The following is a 22,140-nucleotide window of genomic DNA, read 5'->3' on the forward strand; positions in this document are numbered from 1 at the left end:
CTTTGATGCACCTGTACTGACCTCGCCTTCTGGATGATAGCGGGGTGAACAGGCAGTGGCTCGGGTGGTTGTTGTCCTTGATGATCTTTTTAGCCTTCCTGTGACATCGGGTGCTGTAGGTGTCCTGTAGGGCAGGTAGTTTGCCCCCGGTGATGCATTGGGCAGACCGCACTACCCTCTGGAGAGCCCTGCGGTTGCGGGCGGTGCAGTTGCCGTATGAGGCAGTGATACAGCCCGATAGGATGCTCTCAATTGTGCATCTGTAAAGGTTTGTGAGGGTTTTAGGTGCCAAGACGAATTTCTTCAGCCTCCTGAGGTTGTTGCGCCTTCTTCACCACGCTGTCTGTGTCGGTGGACCATTTCAGTTTGTCAGTGATGTGTACGCAGAGGAACCTGAAGCTTTCCACCTTCTCCACTGCGGTCCCGTCGAGTTGCTTAGGGGGCTGCTCCCTCTGCTAGTCCACAATCAGCTCCTTTGTTTCATTGACGTTGAGGGAGAGGTTATTTTCCTGGCACCACACCCCCAGGGCCCTCACCTCCTCCCTGTAAGCTGTCTCGTCATTGTTGGTAATCAGGCCTACTACTGTTGTGTCGTCTGCAAACTTGATGATTGAGTTGGAGGCGTGCGTGGCCACGCAGTCATGATGGAACAGGGAGTACAGGAGAGGGATGAGCACGCACCCTTGTTGGGCACCTGTGTTGAGGATCAGTGAAGTAGAGGTGTTGTTTCCTACCTTCACCACCTGGGGGCAGCACGTCAGGAAGTCCAGGACCCAGTTGCACAGGGCAGAGTTCAGACCCAGGGCCCCAAACTTAATGATGAGCTTGTAGGGTACTATGGTGTAGAATGCTGAGCTATAGTCAATGAACAGCATTCTTACATAGGTATTTCTCTTGTCCAGATGGGATAAGGAAGTGTGCAGTGCGATGGCGATTGCATTGTCTGTGGATCTATTGGGGCGGTAAGCAAATTGAAGTGGGTCTAGGGTGGCAGGTAAGGTAGAGGTGATATGATCCTTGACTAGTCTCTCAAAGCACTTCATGATGACAGAAGTGAGTGCTTTCTTGGGTACAGGAACAATGGTGGACATCTTGAAGCATGTGGGGACAGCAGACTGGGATAGGGAGAGACTGAATATGTCCGTAAACACTCCAGCTAGCTGGTCTGCGCATACTCTGGGGACGCGGCTAGGGATGCCGTCTGGGCCGGCAGCCTTGCAAGGGTTAACTCGCTTAAATGTCTTACTCACATCGGCCACGGAGAACAAGAGCACACAGTCCTTGGTAGTGGGCCACGTCGGTGGCACTGTATTATCCTCAAAGCAGGCAAATAAGGTGTTTAGCTGTCGGTGTTCGCGACGTGGCTGGTTTTCCCTTTGTAGTCCGTGATTGTCTGTAGATCCTGCCACATACGTCTCGTGTCTGAGCCGTTGAATTGCGACTCCACTTTGTCTCTATACTGACGTTTTACCTGTTTGATTGCTTTACTGAGGCAATATCTACACTGTTTATATTCAGCCATATTCTCAGTCACCTTGCCATGTTTAAATGCGGTGGTTTGCGCTTTCAGTTTTGTGCGAATTCCGCCATCTATCCATGGTTTATGGTTAGGGTAGGTTTTAATAGTCACAGTGGGTACAACATCTCCTATACACTTCCTGATAAACTCAGTCACCATATCAGTATATTTGTCAATGTTATTCTCAGAGGCTACCCGGAACATATCCCAGTCCGCGTGATCAAAACAATCTTGAAGCATGGATTCAGATTGGTCAGACCAGCGTTGAATAGTCCTTAGCATGGGTACTTCCTGTTGGAGTTTCTTCCTTTAGGAAGGGAGGAGCAAAATGGAGTCGTGATCAGATTTGCCCAAAGGGAGGGCCTTGTAGGTGTCCCAGAAGTTGGAGTAGCAGTGGTCGAGTGATTTAGCAGCACAAGTACTACAGTCAATGTGTTGATAGAACTTCGGTAGAGTTTTCATCAAATTCGCTTTGTTAAAATCCCCAGCTACAATAAATGCGGCCTCAGGATATAGACCAGGGCTGTTCAAGTCCGGTCCAGGAGGGCGGAAACACTTCTGTTTTTTATTTCTACCTGGTAGTTAATTGCACTCACCTGGTATACCAAGTCTAAAGTCCTTATTAGAAGAAGATGATGAAAAACAGAAGTGTTTCAGCCCTCCAACTTTAAAAAGCCCTGATCTAAACTCACTGCTTCTCCCTCTTCTCCCAATGTGATGGCAGCATCATTGATATCAAATAGAGCCTGTTGCGTGCTAACAGCCATCACCAGAGGCTTGTGCATGTTCCTGTCCCTGGGAACTGACATGACTGCAAGGGGGAGGGTCGAAAACAGACCCAAATGGGTCCAGAGTACCAGGGAGAGAGCTACCCAGCAGCTAGCAACAGCTACAGGGTTCCCCAAAAACACTCACCAAGGACAAAACAGTCAGTAGCAGCTTTAGTGACCACTGTGACTTGTACAAGCTCCAAACCAATGTAGGGATTATATTGTTTATATTGAGTGTGGTGAAGAGAAATACAGTGGAGTCATTGAGTGGAATAAAAACCTGTTTTGGCCTATGACTGACTGTGTCCTTTATAATTCATTTGTTTGTCTGTCTGTTAATTTTACAGTTAGACATTTATTTTGGTAAAGTGAACAGTGTTTGAACGTAAACAGTTTCCCTGTGAACTAATCAATTTCACAAATCTTACATGCCAGCCTCAAGGTTGGTTCTACATTTTAGAAAAAAGTGAAAAGAAACAGTCCTATTGTTCAGATTTGAGTTCCTGTTGCAAGATCATCATTAAAATTCCTTACAAAATAATTCCTCTACATTCCGGTTGATATGTTAATGACTGTGAGTCACGTATACCCCCAATCAACATCCATGAACTAATAGCCCATGTGACATCTCTCTATTTCCCATATTTTTAAACAGGCAGCACTTAACCTGGCCTCTCCTCTTACATCCATAGGAAAGAGGATCTCCTCCTGATAAGACCATCATCAGATAGAGATGCTGCTATGTTTTATGTGCCGTTTCAATTTCCCTTTTATCCAATAAAGGACACTTTGTCACTCCCATCGTCGGGAGGCGAGCAGCTGTTGAGGTACACCGCACAGTGCCTGTCAGCAATTACATTATAAAAGGCATTCTATTTAATGATGTCCTCTGAGAGGCTAAATAAGTGACTCTGTGTTGGGAGAAAATCTAATCACGGACCAATAGTGTGCCCAGAGCCGGGGAAACAACATGGCCGCCTCACTGAAACCCATTTAATCAGCTGAATTAGGCCTGGCCATGCAGGAGTCAGTGGAAAGACGAGAATCGATGAGAGGGTAGGATTCATACAGCCTTTATTTCTGTGGGGTGGCCAGGTAGGCGATTGATAGGGCCAGGACTTCACACACACAGCCTTCATTAAACAGACACTGGAGACACTCTGGAGGTGCAGGGGGGAGATCGAGGAAATGTGCTATACATGAGCAGGTATCATTTTACAGCCCGGGGCATTAGTTCACTGAGTAGAGTATACAGAGTTCATCTTGATGGGTTCTAACTTCTAAACTTGAAATATGAAATATCCCTATTCATGTCAATGAATGAAAGAAGGGAACGCAGAACGTTTACATTCTGTCAGAATATGTTTTTGTTAGACATCAGGTATCCTATGGAAAGGAGAAGGGCCACAGTCTGGTTACAATTGTTGGGTTGTAATTTGAAATACTTGCTACACCAGAAGTTAAAGGTTATATGTAGGAGGAATGTTTATGGTGGGGTCAATGGATTTTGGATATGAGCCAGGGGCATGGAATGTTACTAAGTAAGGGAAACGGCAATCACATGGTTGTGGTCACTGATAAGGGTGGATAGCTGTGGATTAATGAGGAATGGGGGACGAGGTCAGGTCAGGTCACATGAAGGGAGAAGGAACAGTTTATTACCCACATCACTTAACTTCCTACCTAGCAACAAATATGTATTGTTTAGAGGAAAGGAGGAGACTCCACCTAAAGTGGGGTATATATACACTTGTGCTGGTGCGATCATGTCTTTGTCTGTTCAGCTGTCTGACCCATTGAGTGAATAAACTTGGTTTGAGCTTTTCCTAGTTGTCCGGTTCAAAATAAACAGAGTAAAAACTAACAACCCTGACAGGTTTATCTTCACTCACACCAAACTAACCATATAGAAGATTAGAGTAGTTCTGCTGAGAAATAATAATTGGTAATAGGGAACTCATCTTCTGTCAAAAAGGTTAAAACGGAAAATACACAGCAGTAAATGCTGGAAGGTAGCAAGTACAGTACACCGTTCAAATGAATAGCTGTGGATTAGGACAAGATGGCGCCGATAGAGATGGATTCCACGCTTCAAGAATGTTTTGATCATGCGGACTGGGATATGTCTTGGGTAGCCTCAGACAATAACATTGACATATACGCTGACTCGGTGAGCGAGTTTATAAGGAAGTGTATAGGAGATGTTGTACCCACTGTTACTATTAAAATCTTCCTTAACCATAAACCTTGGATTGATGGCAGCATTCACGCAAAACTGAAAGCACGTACCACCGCATTTAATCATGGCAAGGTGACTAGAATCATGCCCGCAATCAAACAACCAAAGTGTCAGTATAGAGACAAAGTGGAGTCACAATTCAACGACTCAAACACGAGACGTATGTGGCAGGGTCCACAGACAATCACGGACTACAAAAAGAAAACCAGCCCCGTCGCGGACATCGACGTCTTTCTCCCAGACAAATTAAACAACTTCTTTGCGCGCTTTGAGGACAATACAGTGCCACCGACACAGCCCGCTACCAAAGACTGTGGGCTCACCTTCTCCGTGGCCGACATGAGTAAAACATTTAAACGTGTTAACCCTCTCAAGGCTGCCGGCTCAGACGGCATCCCTAGCCGCGTCCCCAGAGCATGCGCACACCAGCTGGCTGGAGTGTTTACGGACATATTCAATCAATCCCTATCCCAGTCTGCTGTCCTCACATGCTTCAAGATGTCCACCATTGTTCCTGTTCCCAAGAAAGCTAAGGTAACTGAACTAATGACTATCCCCCTGTAACACTCACTTCTGTCATCATGAAGTGCTTTGAGAGACTAGTCAAGGATCATATCACCTCCACCCTACTGTTACCCTAGACGCACTCCAATTTGCTTACCACACCAATAGGTCCACAGACGATGCAAATCGCCATAACACACTGCCCTATCCCATCTGGACAAGAGGAATACCAATGTAAGAATGCTGTTCATTGACTATAGCTCAGCATTCAACACCATAGTCCCCTCCAAACTCATCAATAAGATTGAGACCCTGGGTCTCGACCCAGCCCTGTGCAACTGGGTCCTGGACTTCCTGACGGGCTGCCCCAGGTGGTGAAGGTAGGAAACAACATCTCCACTCCGCTGATCCTCAACACTAGGGCCCCACAAGGGTGCATTCTAGGCCCTCTCCTGTACTCCCTGTTCACCCATGCACACCTCCAACTCAATCATCAAGTTTGCAGACGACACTACAGTGGTAGGCTTGATTACCAACAACGACAAGACTGCCTACAGGGAGGAGGTGAGGGCCCTCGGTGTGTGGTGTCAGGAAAATAATTTCTCACTCAATGTAAGAAAAACAACAGAGATGATCATGGACTTCAGGAAACAGCAAAGGGAGCAGCCCCCTATCCACATCGACGGGACAGCAGTGGAGAAGGTGGAAAGTTTTAAGTTCCTCGGTGTACATATCAACGACAAACTGAAATGGTCCACGAACACAGACAGTGTTGTGAAGAAGGCACAACAGTGTCTCTTCAACCTCAGGAGGGACGAAAAACTTTTACAGGTGCACAATTGAGAGCTTCCTGTCGGGCTGTATCACCGCCTGGTATGGAAACTGCACCGCCCACAACCGCAGGGCTCTCCAGAGGGTGGTGCGGTCTGCCCAACGCATCACCGGGGGCAAACTACCTGCCCTACAGGACACCTACAGCACCCGATGTCACAGGAAGGCCAAAAAGATCATCAAGGACAACAACCACCCGAGCCACTGCCTGCTCACCCCGCTACCATCCAAAAGGCGAGGTCAGTACAGGGGCATCAAAGCTGGGACAGAGAGATTGAAAAACAGCTTCTATCTCAAGGCCATCAGATTGTTAAAAAGCCACCACTACAACTGAGAGGTTGCTGCCTAACTACAGACTTGATATCATTGGCCACTTTAATAAATGGAACACTAGTCACTTTAATAATGCCACTTTAAGAATGTTTACACATCACGCATTACTCACCTCATATGTATATACTGTATCTTTCACTATCTATTCTTTACTATCTATTGCATCTTAGCCGCTCTGTCACTGCTCATCCATATATTTTATACTTATATATTTTCATCCCATTCCTTTACTAGATTGTGTGTATTAGGTTTTGTTGTGGAATTGTTAGATGCTGCTGCACTGTCGGATCTAGAAGCATAAGCACTTCGCTACACTCACAATAACATTTGCTAACCATGTGTGTGTGACCAATACAATTTGATTTGACTTGATGATGTAAGATGACTTGAGTAGTCTGTAGGTCAGGCAATCAGAGAGAGAAAGGGAGAAACAGAAAAATAGAGAGATAGAGGGTGGTACGTCTATGTCCCAATAAAATTTGCAACAAAGAATCTCAGACTGCCTTGACCAGTTGAGTTACCATCGCCTGGCTCTACAAATCAGAGATAAAAAACAGAAAATACATTTCTGTAAAGTGTGATGTCATGGTAGAAGGTGCAAGGTCAGCTTGACAGATTCAATCTAAATCTGTTCCACAAGGACATACGATCAGCAGCTCACTCTACCCTCCAACCAGCCCTGAGAGCAGGGGTGAAGTCATATGGCTACAGGGGCCACACTCATACTAACAGGGGGGGGGGCAGTTGAGGGGGGAAGAGGGGGGAGAGGGGACTGGGCGCGTCCGTCATCCGGTGTAGTCTTTCCCGCCTAAGAGAATTGGGCCAGAAATACTTCCCGCTACAGCTCAGCGATACATCACAGAAATAGTGTTCTAATATATCCAGTCGTCACCCCTGTAATTTGTCCTCGTGACTAATTGGAATATGAATAATAAAATGCATCATGTGAGAGAAGGTGGAGGAGGACTAGAGCACAGCATGCAAACAGGATTTTTTTGAAAAACAAATATGTAGTGAAAAACATATAAACATGTCAATATACAGTACATAGTATAAAGACAATAACAAGTATAGTATACACCCACATATATTCTACCTATCACATCTTCCTCCAGATGTTAGTGAAGAGAAAGTGACATTGCTACACAGACATCTGTCACACTAAGCGACTTCATATTCCCTGTGTTCAGGAGTGTTTAATTAGGAGGTTGTTTCCTTTCAGATCTGATTACGCTCTGTGAAGTGGATGTGAAAGGTATGTATTACTCTGTCTGTAAGTATGTGCGTGTGTGAGAGAGGGAGGGAGAGCGATCGCTTAGTTGGGGAGTGGGTAACAAGCCTTCGGTCATTGTAACTACTGAGACTACTGAGTCAGACAGAGTGTGAGTGACAGCTCTTAGTCAGTCAGGCAGTGTGATGTACAGCACACAGGCAGTCAGGCAGTGTGTTGTACAGCGCTCAGTCAGTCAGGCAGTGTGTTGTACATCGCACCGTCAGTCAGGCAGTGTGTTGTACAGCGCTCAGTCAGTCAGGCAGTGTGTTGTACATCGCACCGTCAGTCAGGCAGTGTGTTGTCCAATGCTCAGGTAATCAGGCAGTGTGTTGTACATCGCACCGTCAGTCAGGCAGTGTGTTGTCCAGTGCTCAGTCAGTCAGGCAGTGTGTTGTACAGCGCTCAGTCAGTCAGGCAGTGTGTTGTCCAATGCTCAGGTAATCAGGCAGTGTGTTGTACATCGCACCGTCAGTCAGGCAGTGTGTTGTCCAGTGCTCAGTCAGTCAGGCAGTGTGTTGTACATCGCACCGTCAGTCAGGCAGTGTGTTGTCCAATGCTCAGGTAATCAGGCAGTGTGTTGTACATCGCACCGTCAGTCAGGCAGTGTGTTGTCCAGTGCTCAGTCAGTCAGGCAGTGTGTTGTACAGCGCTCAGTCAGTCAGGCAGTGTGTTGTCCAGTGCTCAGGTAATCAGGCAGTGTGTTGTACATCGCACCGTCAGTCAGGCAGTGTGTTGTACAGCGCTCAGTCAGTCAGGCAGTGTGTTGTCCAGTGCTCAGGTAATCAGGCAGTGTGTTGTACATCGCACCGTCAGTCAGGCAGTGTGTTGTACATCGCACCGTCAGTCAGGCAGTGTGTTGTCCAGTGCTCAGGTAATCAGGCAGTGTGTTGTACATCGCACCGTCAGTCAGGCAGTGTGTTGTCCAGTGCTCAGGTAATCAGGCAGTGTGTTGTACATCGCACCGTCAGTCAGGCAGTGTGTTGTCCAATGCTCAGGTAATCAGGCAGTGTGTTGTACATCGCACCGTCAGTCAGGCAGTGTGTTGTCCAGTGCTCAGGTAATCAGGCAGTGTGTTGTACATCGCACCGTCAGTCAGGCAGTGTGTTGTACAGCACTCAGGCAGTCAGGCAGTGTGTTGGACAGCGCTCAGGTAATCAGGCAGTGTGTTGTACATCGCACCGTCAGTCAGGCAGTGTGTTGTACAGCACTCAGGCAGTCAGGCAGTGTGTTGTCCAGTGCTCAGGTAATCAGGCAGTGTGTTGTACATCGCACCGTCAGTCAGGCAGTGTGTTGGACAGTGCTCAGTCAGGCAGTGTGTTGGATAGCTCAGGGGGTCCTCTGGGATGGTGATGGCCCAAAAAGCAGACAATGACCGGAGAGTGGAGGAGGACCCATCTTTACACCCAGTCTCACTGCCACAGTGAATAACATCACGTCAGAGACCAGAGCACACGGCTACACTCGCAATGTTAATGAGGACTGAAATGGTCACGGTCAACCTAGTTCCTCCAATAAGAGGAGGAGTCCAGTGGGCGTGTTTACATGCAGACTAGCAATAACAATACATGTAGAAATCTTTGGAGAATAGATAAGCGAACACATGTCTAATGTATTTTAGAGACATATGCATGTCTAAGACACACTATATCTGGGGGAAGGTTTAGAATTGTTCATATAAAACACTGTTAGAAAACTTTGATCTAAGTTCTTAGATAGAGCGCCTCACAGAGCAGAAATTGAGCCACCCCTTCAATCAACTGATGTACCCCCATATCCGCAGGAAACAAAGAGAGTCTCAGTTCAATTCAGAGTGTGTATTATTCTGTATGTATCCGTGGAGGAGAGAGTCCAAGAAAGAAAAAAAGATAGAGAGAGCAAGTAAAATCCTTCCACAGTGGATGTGAAAGAGAAATAGAGAAAGAGGAGGAGAGGACAGGGATCATAGCCCTGGTGGCGAAAGTAATCTCTCTCTTGTCATTAGATCAGTCCAGCAGGAGAAACCCGAGGTAACACATCTCACCAGCCTAACTCTGCTTCCATCTGACACACTTTGAAGCGGACACAGCTAGTCTGTCCTGGGCTACACATCCCAGAATGAAAATATATGACTGGTCTGGAAGTCTTTATATGATGATAGCTACAGAAAACTTGGCATTCTGTATCTCATTTTGGAATCAAAATCCAAAGAGTTTCTTCTCAAAGGATGAGTCACTCAGTCAGATAAAATGACAGATGTTGGTGGTGCCCTTCACTGAGGGTGAGACATCACTATATTTTATATAAATCATATTTGCATTACATACTAAACCAAACTTCAGAGCAAAACAATATATAATTAATAATTGAGACTGGCCATTAGAAATCCTCTGGACAATTCCTCATCATTACCGTGTCTGTGTCGGAAGCCACCAAGGTCAAGAGAGCAGCGGGGCCTGGTCTCGTGTTACTGACGAAAATGCGTCCGACTGAGATGGCTCTATATACGGCTGTGGGATAGTGCTCATTATGATAATTAACTTCTCACGTTACCATCTCATCTGTATAGAGCTCTGATAAAACAGCATTTATGGGAAATACTTATGAGCCCCGATCAATGGACGGATTACTTTAACACATGCTGCAGGACAGTCTGCAATCAACTGCTACATTCATATCGGAATACTACCAGAGCACCTTCAACATTCTGTATTTGATATTCCCCTCTAAGAATGTTTATCTGTTTGATTGTCTGTTTGGTTGCTGCATCGAAAACCAGCTGGTGCTGCTCTGTTGTTCTCTCCCCGAAAGATAAGACATTAAAATAAGAAAACATTTAATTACCCAGAAAAGCGGTGGGAACCGGGAGAGAAATCCCAAATATGAGCTACAGAGTGTGTGACAGTCCCAGAAGATGTGCAGCTCCTCTTTCAGATATTGCATTGCAACATATGTCTAGCACAGGCCTGGGCAAAGGCCAGCTCGCCTGATTCAATACAGCCCGCAGAATCATGCTCATGCTCAAAGTTTTGAAAAACGTATTTGTTATTCAAATTAAAAGCCCAATGAATACTCGCCTTTGTGTAATGATTTAACTTCCACCGCTTGTGGGACATTTATTTTGAAGGCACGTATAAATAAGAACTGCACGAGGACAAACAGTGACTGACAGGCTGACACACACGTCACAGTTACAAATAGTAGCTAGCTAGAAATTGCGCAAAAATGTGTTTTTCCAAAGAGTTCAAAGAAAAGGAAAGTAGACAATGAATGTAGGGTGTTCCAGCAAGAGTGGACATTGAAATATTTATTTATTGAGGTATCAGGGAAAGTTGTGTGCTTAGTGTGCAAAGAGAGCACTTGTCCCGACACTTCCAGATGAAGCATGCAGAGAAATATAGGAATATGTCTTCTGAGCAGAGGGCAAGTGCACCGAAAGAGTTTCTTTCTCAGTTGCAAAAGCAGCAAGAACTTTTCACAAAACTGCATTCAGCAAACGACGGAATTGAGAGAGCTAGCTATGTATCGTCCCACAAAATTGCTAAACATAGCAAGAAATTCGCTGAGGGCGAATTCATTAAAGAATGTTTAATTGACTCTGCAGCAGTACTTTGCCCCGACAAGAAAGAGCTGTTTGAAAATGTTTCCCTGTCAAGACGAACAGTGACACGGCATGTTGAGGACATCTCAGAGAATATGGAACAACAGTTGAAAGACAACGTAAAGGATTGCACCTATTTCTCCTTGGCTCTGGATGAGAGCAGTGATGCACGTGACACGGCGTAGTTGTTGATATTCTTACGAGTTATAACCCCAGACTTTGAAATTACAGAGGAGCTTCAGTGCAGTCAATGAAGAGCACAACCACAGGGAAAGATTTATTGGAGGAGGTTAATAAGTGTGTGGAAAAGCTGGGACTGAGTTTTGAAAAGTTATCCAGTGTGACCACTGATGGGTGCCCAAACTTGACAAAAGGCCAAAACATTGGCCTTTTGAAAAGGATACAAGATCAAGTAGCTGAGCTGAACCCAGATAAGAAAATGATTTTCCTGCATTGCATTATTCATCAGGAGGTGCTCTGGAAATGTGTTCTGGAAATGAGCCATGTTGTAGATACAGTCACTAAAGTGGTAAACTTCATAAGAGCAAAATCTTTAAACCACAGGCAGATTGTCTCACTGTTGGAAGAGACAGTCGGGGCATGCAGATCTTCCCTACCACACAAACGTGAGATGGCTGAGTTTGGGGAAGGTGCTTAAAAGGGTGTGGGACCTGAAGTCGGAGATTGCAAATGAAAGGAAAATATGTGGATTTCCCTCAACTGCAAGATAAAGAATGGTTGGCTGATTTTGCTTTCACCGTGAACACCTGAATTCCAAACAAGGGAAGGGCCTTTTTGCACTTCAGATGTACAGCCTAGTCAAAGCCTTCAAGGGAAATTTACTCAACCTGACCCGCCAAGTAGAAGCCAACAATCTCACCCACCTTCCGACACTACTAGTCTGTTCCCCATCAGATGACCAGCGGGAGAAGTATACATCGCTGCTGCGTACTTTGAACGGTGAGTTTTCTTGTCGTTTTGAGGATTTCAAAGTGTTGGAAAATGACATGCTGTTGGTTTCCTCTCCTTTCACCTTCAATGTGAATAATGTGCCCAAAGAACTGCAACCTGAGCTTATCGATCTTCAATCTGATGCAGTGATTGGAGAACTATTCAAAACAATGTCACTGTTGAGGTTCTATGCATCTTTCGATGCACAAAACTTTCCAAAGATCAGGAGTCATGCTCAGAATATGTTTGTACTGTTTGGGTATGTATGTGAACAGACATTTTCAGTAATGAAATATAACAAGTCATGGCATAGATCATCTCTTACTGACTCTCACCTCTCAGCAATCCTGCGCATAGCAACGTCAGAACCTATACCTTCATTGCATGTTTAATAATGAAAATGCCTACCAAAAGGAGAACATGGATGTGGTTTATTTCTGTGCATGTTAAAAAAGTAAAATAAGTCGCATATCGGATGTGATTTTACAGTAGATTCAGCTGTCAACACAGTCATACACATGATGTATAATTCTGTAATATGATTCTGGCCCGCGATGGCAAAAATGTATTCTAATGTGGCCCTCCATGGAAAATAATCGCCCAGGCCTGGTCTAGCATATCCAATACCTCCATTTTCTTTCTTTTTTTAGCTCAGGACTATTTGAGTGTCTCAGTGTTGATTAACTAAGCATGCTACTTGCAGTCAGTCCATTCAATCAGATTTCAGCTCGTTTTATCACAACATTGGGTGTGACATATCTTAAAATATCACCGCCAAAGTCTACTTCAATTTTATGCATCATAAGATTAAACCATGAATATTTTGTATGGCTGTCTCAGTATTAAGGCAATCCTAAATAATTGATGGCGACACTACAAAACTCATGGATCATTAAATATTATATTTTTGCCAAACACGTTTTATTATAGTTTATGCTCAAGGTCCTATCATGGCTTTATGCCTTAAAGAGACAGACCAAGAGTTCTAGAGCCATTTCACATATTTATATGTTCTGTAGAGACAGATATTGTTTAAATCAGATATTGTTTTCCAACAGTCCTCTCAAATGATCAAATCGGGGGCAATTGTTCTCTGAGATTGTACAGTTATGACTATAACTACTGTTCCCTGAAGGAGGAAAATGAGGTACAGCACAGCTATGGTGATTTTGAGCGCTACTTTACTGAAGAACATTAGAATCACGCCTGTCAAGGCCAATGAACACCATGCCTCACCAGAAGCCCTGCTTTCCACAGGTGATATACCAGAGGCACGGATTAATGCCATACATTTTCACCCCTCTTCACCGAGCCCAGAACGGGGAGGCGCGGGGCCGAACAGGTGTTGTATCTCCTTTCCCAAAATCTCCACGTAATTGATATGTGGCATGCTCTGCGACATAGTCCACAACCCCCGAATTGAGCTGCTCATGCACAGTGCACCCCACCCTCAGGGGGATAGGTCTGTCATGATCACCTTGCGGGAAATAGGTCGACCCATGGGGGTCCCCAGAGACAACAGCCGTGGGTCCCTCTATCAAGCCAGAGACCATAGGTATGACGAGACACCCACAGTGACTAGGGGTTTAGGTGGTGCGATGATGCGTCCAAGCGAGTGTCTACCACCCGCCGCTGGAAAGTTCGCAACAGCCCGAGGGGAACCACAGCGATCATAGAAACCATCATCCCAAATAGGCAAAAATTGGGCGAAGCAAAGCCGGAAACCGGCCACCCTCTGCAGGGACAAGAACGCACAATTCTACACTCTTGAGTCTAACTCAAGATCCAGAAACAGAATGCGTTGAGATGTAGTCAAACAGCTCTTCTCTTGATTCACTATGAAACCCAGAGACTGAACATGGGAAACCAGCATGAATGTGTGAAACACCACCTACACCCTCAACTCCGCTACCACCAGTCATTCGTCCAGGTAGTTCAATATCCTGAGCCCCAATATCTTGAGCTGTCAACAGTGAAGAGGCGACTCCAGGATGCTGGCCTTCTAGGCAGAGTTGCAAAGAAAAAGCCATATCTCAGACTGGCCAATAAAATGAAAAGAGTAAGATGGGCAAAATAACACTGGACAGAGGAACTCTACCTAGAAGGCCAGCATCCCGGAGTAGCCTCTTCACTGTTGACGTTGAGACTGGTGTTTTGTGGGTACTATTTAATGAAGCTGCAGTTGAGGACTTGTGAGGCGTCTGTTTCTCAAACTAGAGACTCTAATGTACTTGTCCTCTTGCTCAGTTGTACCCCGGGGCCTCCCACTCCTCTTTCTATTCTGGTTATAGCCAGTTTGCGCTGTTCTGTGAAGGGAGTAGTACACAGCGTTGTACCAGATCTTCAGTTTCTTGGCAATTTCTAGCATGGAATAGCCTTCATTTCAGAACAAGAATAGACTGACGAGTTTCAGAAGAAAGTACTTTGTTTCTGGCTATTTTGAGCATGTAATCAAACCCACAAATGCTGATGCTCCAGATACTCAACTAGTCTAAAGAAGGCCAGTTTTATTGCTTCTTTAATCAGAACAACAGTTTTCAGCTGTGCTAACATAATTGCAAAAGGGTTTTCTAATGATCAATTAGCGTTTTAAATAGATAAACTTGGATTAGCTAACACAACGTGCCATTGGAACACAGGAGTGATGGTTGCTGATAATGGGCCTCTGTACGCCAATGTAGGTATTCCATAAAACAATCTGCCGTTTCCAGCTACAATAGTCATTTACAACATCTCTAAGTGACCCCAAACTTTTGAACGTTAGTGTATATATTTTTAAATCTCCCTTGGTGGGGATGTAACGCAGTTGTGGATTGTGAGATCACTACTGACAGAACCTCACCTGGATCTTGATTGGCCAGGAGAAGTTGCTGACGTAGACATAGAAGGTGATGTTGGAGTTGACCCGGAAGTTGAACTTCTCACAGGAGAAGCTGTCTCTGTGTTCCTGGATATTGGTCTTGGACACAATGGGCACCTCTTCGCCAGAGATGGTGCCAGCTAGGGGGGAGAAGCGGGTCATATTGTGAGTCGTCATGGGAAGGACACTGAGAGGATAATACAGTTGGTCATATAAGTTAAATAATCTGTCTGTAAACAATTGTTGGAAAAATTACTTGTGTCATGCACAAAGTAGATGTCCTAACCGACTTGCCAAAACTATAGTTTACATTTTAGTCATTTAGCAGACGCTCTTATCCAGAGCGACTTACAGTAGTGAATGCATACATTTTTCTTCTCCGTACTGGTCCCCCGTGGGAATCGAACCCACAACCCTGGCATTGCAAACACCATGCTCTACCAACTGAGCCACGCGAGACAATTATGTTTGTTAACAATACATTTGTGGAGTGGTTGAAAAACAAGTTTTAATGACTCCAACCTAAGTGTAAACTTCCGACTTCAACTGTATAGGTACAGAGGGCATAGGTACTGCTGTGACAGTTCCACCAGTCAAACAAACCACGTTTAGTGATGACAGTCGAGAGAGTACACAGAAATAGGTAGCCAGGCTATTGACAGTGATGTTTTAGAAGACAGATGCACAGATTCTAGCAGTGATAGTGGGTGTAACCTGTCAACACACATGTAACTCCCAGCCAGAGACTTGATCTGTTCAAATAAAGCTTAAAAAATGTAAGGAGAGTGTAATTCTACTTCCTTTACAAAAAAGAGAGATGCATGTATATTTTAAGTAGTCATAATTGAAGACGTTATCAAGAATACTGCATTAATAGGGCAGACTTTAGGACAGCTTTAATAAAAGATTACCCCAACTACTTTATCAGTGCCATAACACAGACTCACTGTAATTGTTCAGCACATATATTCTGAAGCCCTGAAGTTTCCTCTCAAATTAAGTAAAAAAAAAAAAATCTGGGCCCTTAACATGGGAACAGTCTGGGCAAGGTTTTATCTTAATTGAAATCACACAAAAACACTTCAACAATGCCCCAATGCCATAATTAAAAATATCTCCACTGCATTTTTCAAGAGGGGCATTCCTCTACAGACATTCTTGTCTAATGAGAGACACTGAGCAGAACAACAAAGGCACCATTCCCTCTGGGTAAGTTGACAAATTGAGTGAGATTCTGTACATCAGAGTTTGTACGTTTTATTTTTACCATCCCAGGTGACTGGTACAGTATTAAAATGTCCTACAATGGATTCTGTAGTGCACAGGGTGTACACTGTATGATGCTGAATGGGTTATATCCACCGTAGTGACTATAGCTAGGTGGTCAGTCAGAATCAATGTTGTCAAACAGTCAAATAAACATTGACATTGACATTTACTACAGCATATACCGATCCAAACTATGGCAAAATGATCAGCTAAGACAAGTTACCCGTTGATCCAATAGACCAGGTGATGTTGAGGTTGAAGTTGTTGGATGCATTGATCGACATGTCCAAGTTCTTGTTGCTCTGTAAAATATGACCACAAAACGAGGTCGAACACATGTATTCCAAACCAACATTATGATGACTTGGAATAATACTTATGTGGGTTTTCTCTTCTTTACATAATTGATGCATGATATACATAACAGAAAGGCTACATGAGACCGTCCCTCAGGATGACTGAGGGAAGCCTCTGTGTGGTTACTGACCTGTTCAGGGGTGGCCATGAAGTTGATGGCGGTGTAGTGGTGGTCATCCTCCTGGAGAAGGCTGAAGGTGAACTGATAGTCAATCAGCAGGTTGTCTGCAGGGACAGAGAGACAAACAGAAGATTAGGGATGTATTCTTAAAGTGCAGGGACACAGTCAGAACAACTCTCGTCGGAAGAGTTGCCCAGGAATCAGACCACAACAAGTGCAAGTGATTGCCTTCCTTTTCATATCAATAATGCAGTATTTCAATCAGCACAAGCTGTACTAGGAAACAAGAGTAGAGGAAGATCAATATGACATGGGTGTACGGCTAATAGAAAGTATTCACTGGGATTCAATGCCCGTTCTATTTTTATAAACGTTTGTCCTATTCAATGACAGGGCCTCATTGTCTGAGCCACAATGGGCTGTAATGCTGGGATTTGGAACATTTACCATCTGGACCACAGCAGGACTCTAGGAAGGTCACCTTGTCTGATTCCATTCAGAAGACAGCCCTTGATTCAAAGGGTACTGTCTAGGAGGAGCCATGTGGGAGACGGTCTCTATTGGATTGTCAATATGCTCAGCAGGATGGTTCACTAACCCCTTCAGATCACTGTTATTAACTATTCAGAGGAGTTCAGGTTCCACCAGGGGTGCACAACTAGGGTTGCAAAGGGTCGGAAACCTTTTCACTGGAAATTTTCCATGGGAAGTTAAGCCCCGGAATTTGGGGAATTTTGCTTAAATTCATCAAAAAAGTTAGCTTATAACAGTGAACCTTTTTTGTGGGATACACATAAGGCACTTCTAGGTCTTATGGGATATTTTGGTTAAACTATCCCCAATTCAATGGAATTGCAACCCTCTTCATGCACAGTGCATTCTTCCATTACATGTACAGCTGATTCTCAAGATCTTGCACATTAATGAGATTGAGCCCACACAACTACACTATCTGAGCCAAGGACTACATGATTTCTGGTAAGTCTTGATTACAATACTGTGTGGGGTGAATATATTTTATATGACATACATGATTTTTTGTTAACTAGTAAATAGTAGCCTACAGCAAAGTGTGTTTAAATCATTTCTAACTTGTTAACAATTTCTGCTAGTTAGTTTTTGCTACCATGTGGGTTTTGGCTTGCTTGAGCCTGCTAAATGAGGAGTGTTAATTAATTAATTTGTTTCCATACATGTTTCATTTTAAAACATGTATCTTACAAAGGAGTTGTTTAATCTAACTGCTTAACTATTTATCTGTACATGGAATTGTATTTGTTTTTTTTTAAGTAATTGTTTTCTAATCATTACAGGAAAATGACACGGGCACAATATGATGTGTGGAGACATTTCACTACAGCTAATGCAGAAGGAAAAGCTGTGTACATTTGCAAATACTGTGCCAAATCATATGTGAAGAACGCAACAAAGATGCAGAATCATCTGGCCAAGTGCATAAAGTTCCCGCAGCGCTCACAACAAGCAACCTCTGACAACAGTCCCTCTACTTCTATTCGAGGTGAAAATGATGAATCCGACACCGTATCGATAGCAACAGCTCATGGTCCTCCTGGAATCAGAAGTGTTTTTTGTACTCAATGGAGGAACGTAGTCAGAGAAATGCTGATGAATGTCTTGCTCGAGCTGTGTATGCAACTGGTTCACCCCTGATGCTCACAGGCAATGTATTGGAAGAGATTTCTGAATGTTCTTCGCCCAGCATACACCCCTCCAACCAGACATGCTTTATTTTTTATTGTATTTTATTTTTCACCTTTATTTAACCAGGTAGGCCAGTTGAGAACAAGTTCTCATTTACAACTGCGACCTGGCCAAGATAAAGCTAAGCAGTGTGACAAAAACAACAACACAGACTTACAAATGGGAAAAACAAACGTACAGTCAATAATACAACAGAAAATCTGTATACAGTGTGTGCAAATGAAGTAAGGAGGTAAGTCAATAAATAGGCCATAGTGGCTAAGTAATTACAATTTAGCAATGAACACTGGAGTGATAGATGTGCAGATGAGGATGTGCAAGTAGAAATACTGGTATGCAAAAGGGAAGAAAAACAAAAACAAATATGGGGATGAGGAAGGTAGTTGGTAGGGCTATTTACAGATGGGCTGTATATAGCTGGGACATTACCAACCTTTCAAAGCACTTCATGGCTACGGACGTGAGTGCTACGGGTCTGTATTCGTTTGGGCAGGTCGCCTTTGTGTTCTTTGGCAGCATGAGTGAAGGAAACTTTGTTGCGAAATAGGAAGCCGATTCTAGATTTCATTTTGGATTGGAGATGTTTAATATGAGTCTGGAACGAAAGTTTACAGTCTAGCCAGAGACCTAGGTATTTATAATTGTCCACATATTCTAGAGTAGTGATGCTAGTCGGGCGGGCGGGTGCGGACAGCGATCGGTTGAAGAGCATGCATTTCGTTTTACTAGCATTTAAGAGCAGTTGGAGGCCACAGAAGGAGTGTTGTATGGCATTGAAGCCCTTTTGGAGGTCTGGAGTCTGGAGGTTAGTTAGCACAGTGTCCAAAGAAGGGCCAGAAGTATACAGAATGGTGTCATCTGCATAGAAGTGGATCAAAGAACCACCCGCAGCAAGAGCGACATCATTGATATATACAGAGAAAAGAGTCGGCCCGAGAATTGAACCCTGTGGCACACCCATAGAGACTGCCAGAGGTCCGGACAACAGGCCCTCCGATTTGACACCATGAACTCAATCTGAGAAGTAGCTAGTGAACCAGGCAAGGCAGTCAGTTGGGCCAGTTGCTGCGGGTGGTGCAGAGCTGTTGGCCGGGGTTGGGGTAGCCAGGTGGAAAGCATGGCCAGCCGTAGAGAATTGCTTATTGAAATTCTCGAATATCGTGGATTTATCGGTGGTGACAGTGTTTCCTATCCTCAGTGCAGTGGGCAGTGTGCAGCTGGGCTTTACAGTGTCCCAAAACTTTTTGGAATTAGTGCTGCAGGATGCAAATGTCTGTTTGAAAAAGCTAGTCTTTGCTTTCCTAACTGACTGTGTATATTGGTTCCTGACTTCGCTGAAAAGTTGCATATTGCGGGGTCTATTCCATGCTAGTGCAGTACGCCACAGGATGTTTTTGTGCTGGTCAAGGGCAGTCAAGTCTGGAGTGAACCAAAGGCTATATCTGTTCTTAGTTCAATATGTTTTGAAAGAGGCATGCTTATTTAAGATGGTGAGGAAAGAACTTTTAAAGAACAACCAGGTATCCTCTACTGATGGGATGAGGTCAATATCCTTCCAGGATTCCCGGGCCAGGTCGATTAGAAAGGTCTGCTCGAGAAGTGTTTAAGGGAGCGTTTGACACTGATGTGGTCATTTGACCGCAGACCCATAACGGTTGAAAACAGCAGAAGTGTATTTAGAGGGCAAGTTGGTCAGGATGATATCTATGAGGGTGCCCATGTTTACCGATTTAGGATTGTACTGTTTGGGCATAAACCTGGATAGTATGACACAACTCTGCAGGCTATCTCTGCAGTAGATTGCAACTATGCCCCCTTTAGCAGTTCTATCTTGATGGAAAATGTTGTAGTTCGGGATGGACATTTACACATTTTTGGTGGCCTTCCTAAGCCAGGATTCAGACACGGCTAGGACATCAGGGTTGGCGGAGTGTGCTAAAACAGTGAATAAAGCAAACTTAAGGAGGATGCTTCTGATGTTCACATGCATGAACCCAAGGCTTTTACGGTTACAGAAGTCAACAAATGAGAGCGTCTGGGGACACACAGGACCTGGGTTAACATCTACATCACCAGAGGAACAGAGGAGGAGTAGGATGAGGGTATGGCTAAAGGCTATAAGAACTGGTTGTCTAGTGCGTTGGGAACAGAGAATAAAAGAAGCAGATTTCTGGGCGTGGTAGGATAGATTCAGGGCATAACGTACAGACAAGGGTATGGTAGGGTGCGAGTACAGAGCAGGTAAACCTAGGGATAGAGTGACGATGAGAGAGGTTGCATCTCTGGAGGCACCAGTTAAGTTAGGTGAGGTCTCCGCATGTGGGGGGTGGGACAAACAAGCCATCTACGGCATGTTGAGCGGGACTAGGGGCTCCGCAGTAAAATAAAACAATGAGAGCTACCCTAAACAACAGTATACAAGGCATATTGACATTAGAGAGAGGCATAAAGCAATCGCGTGTTGATTGGGAGAGCTAAGACAACAACGGGTAAGACAGCAATGGGTAAACAGCTAAGACAAGAACAATGGATAAATGGCGATGAATAGGCAGAGAGGGTCAGTTAGCTACACACAGGGCCTGAGTTCGAGGCTGGGGCCAACAGATAAACAAAATGAAGTACTGTGTTAATAAACAGTCCAGCAGGCATCAGCTGTGTAGCCGAGTGATCATAGCGTCCAATGAGCAGCAATAGATGAAACAGGGAGCCATTCGGTAGTCGTTACAACACTAGGCGAGCGGGAGACACGGTGTTCAGAATGCTAGCGGGTCGGGGCTAGCAGATGGGTCTTCACCGACATCCACGACGCAGATGCCGGTTGAGAGCACATCGGCCGAATTCCGTCAGCAGACCAGTCGTGATGGATCAGTGGGGATCCGTGTCGACAAAGGGTCCAGGCCAATTGGCAAGAGAGGTATTATAGTTGGTGTACTTTGTTGGCTAGCAGGGAGATGGGCCTAGCAGGGGGCTAGCTCGAGGCTAACTGGTGCTTGCTTCTGGACAAGGGCGTTAGCCACAATAGCCACTTGGTAGCAGATAGTTAGCTGCGATGATCCAGTGTAATGGTCTAGAGCTTGCGGCAGGAATCCGGTGATGTAGTGGAGAAAAGCAGTCCGATATGCTCAGGGCTGATATCACACTGTGCAGACTGGCAGGTATTATCCGGGCTAAAGCGGCTGGTGTCTGAGCTAAAGGTAAAGACCGCTAGCAGTGGCTAACAATGACTAAATAGCTAGTAGGTAATGAACCAGGCGAGGCAGTCAGTTAGCTAGTAGGTAGTGAACCAGGCGAGGCAGTCAGTTGGGCCAGTTGCTGCGGGTGGTGCAGAGCTGTTGGCCGGGGTTGGGGTAGCCAGGTGGAAAGCATGGCCAGCCGTAGAGAATTGCTTCTTGAAATTCTCGAATATCGTGGATTTATCGGTGGTGACAGTGTTTCCTATCCTCAGTGCAGTGGCGGCTAGCTTCTGACGGAGGTTCCAGTTATAAAGTCCAAAAAATTGCAGATCCGTACAACATTGGGTGAGGCGGGTTGCAGGTAGGTATATTTGATTCGAAAATGGAAAAAAGAGATTGAAATACATACAACAACAAAAAAACAGAAAAAAATGAATATTACATGAGCCAAAACAACACACGTCTTACTGCTATGCCATCTTGGATTCAAGATGGCGTAGCATTTGCGGGATGCAGAGCTCAACAGACTTCAAGTGAAGGTCAAGCAAATCATAGAGAAAGCAGACAGTATTGCAATCATCTCTGATGGGTGGTTGAATGTTCGTGGGCAAGGAATAATTAACTACATCATCTCCACCCCT

At 44.7% G+C, this 22,140-nt stretch overlaps 1 protein-coding gene across 1 annotated transcript in view; it reads right to left on the reverse strand.

Moving 5' to 3' along the window:
- Positions 1 to 22,140, reverse strand: part of LOC106607945 (attractin-like protein 1) — a 358,398-nt gene that overhangs the window by 170,670 nt on the left and 165,588 nt on the right. Inside the window, exons 23-25 of the mRNA XM_014205458.3 lie at positions 16,614 to 16,708; positions 16,350 to 16,428; positions 14,840 to 14,997 (exon numbers count right to left, since the gene is read on the reverse strand). Coding sequence (XP_014060933.1) covers positions 14,840 to 14,997; positions 16,350 to 16,428; positions 16,614 to 16,708 — 332 coding nt within the window. The remainder of the gene's footprint in view (positions 1 to 14,839; positions 14,998 to 16,349; positions 16,429 to 16,613; positions 16,709 to 22,140) is intronic.

The sequence above is a fragment of the Salmo salar genome, chromosome 01 (assembly GCF_965601325.2).
Source record: "Salmo salar chromosome 01, fSalSal1, whole genome shotgun sequence".
Taxonomy (NCBI): Eukaryota; Metazoa; Chordata; class Actinopteri; order Salmoniformes; family Salmonidae; genus Salmo; species Salmo salar.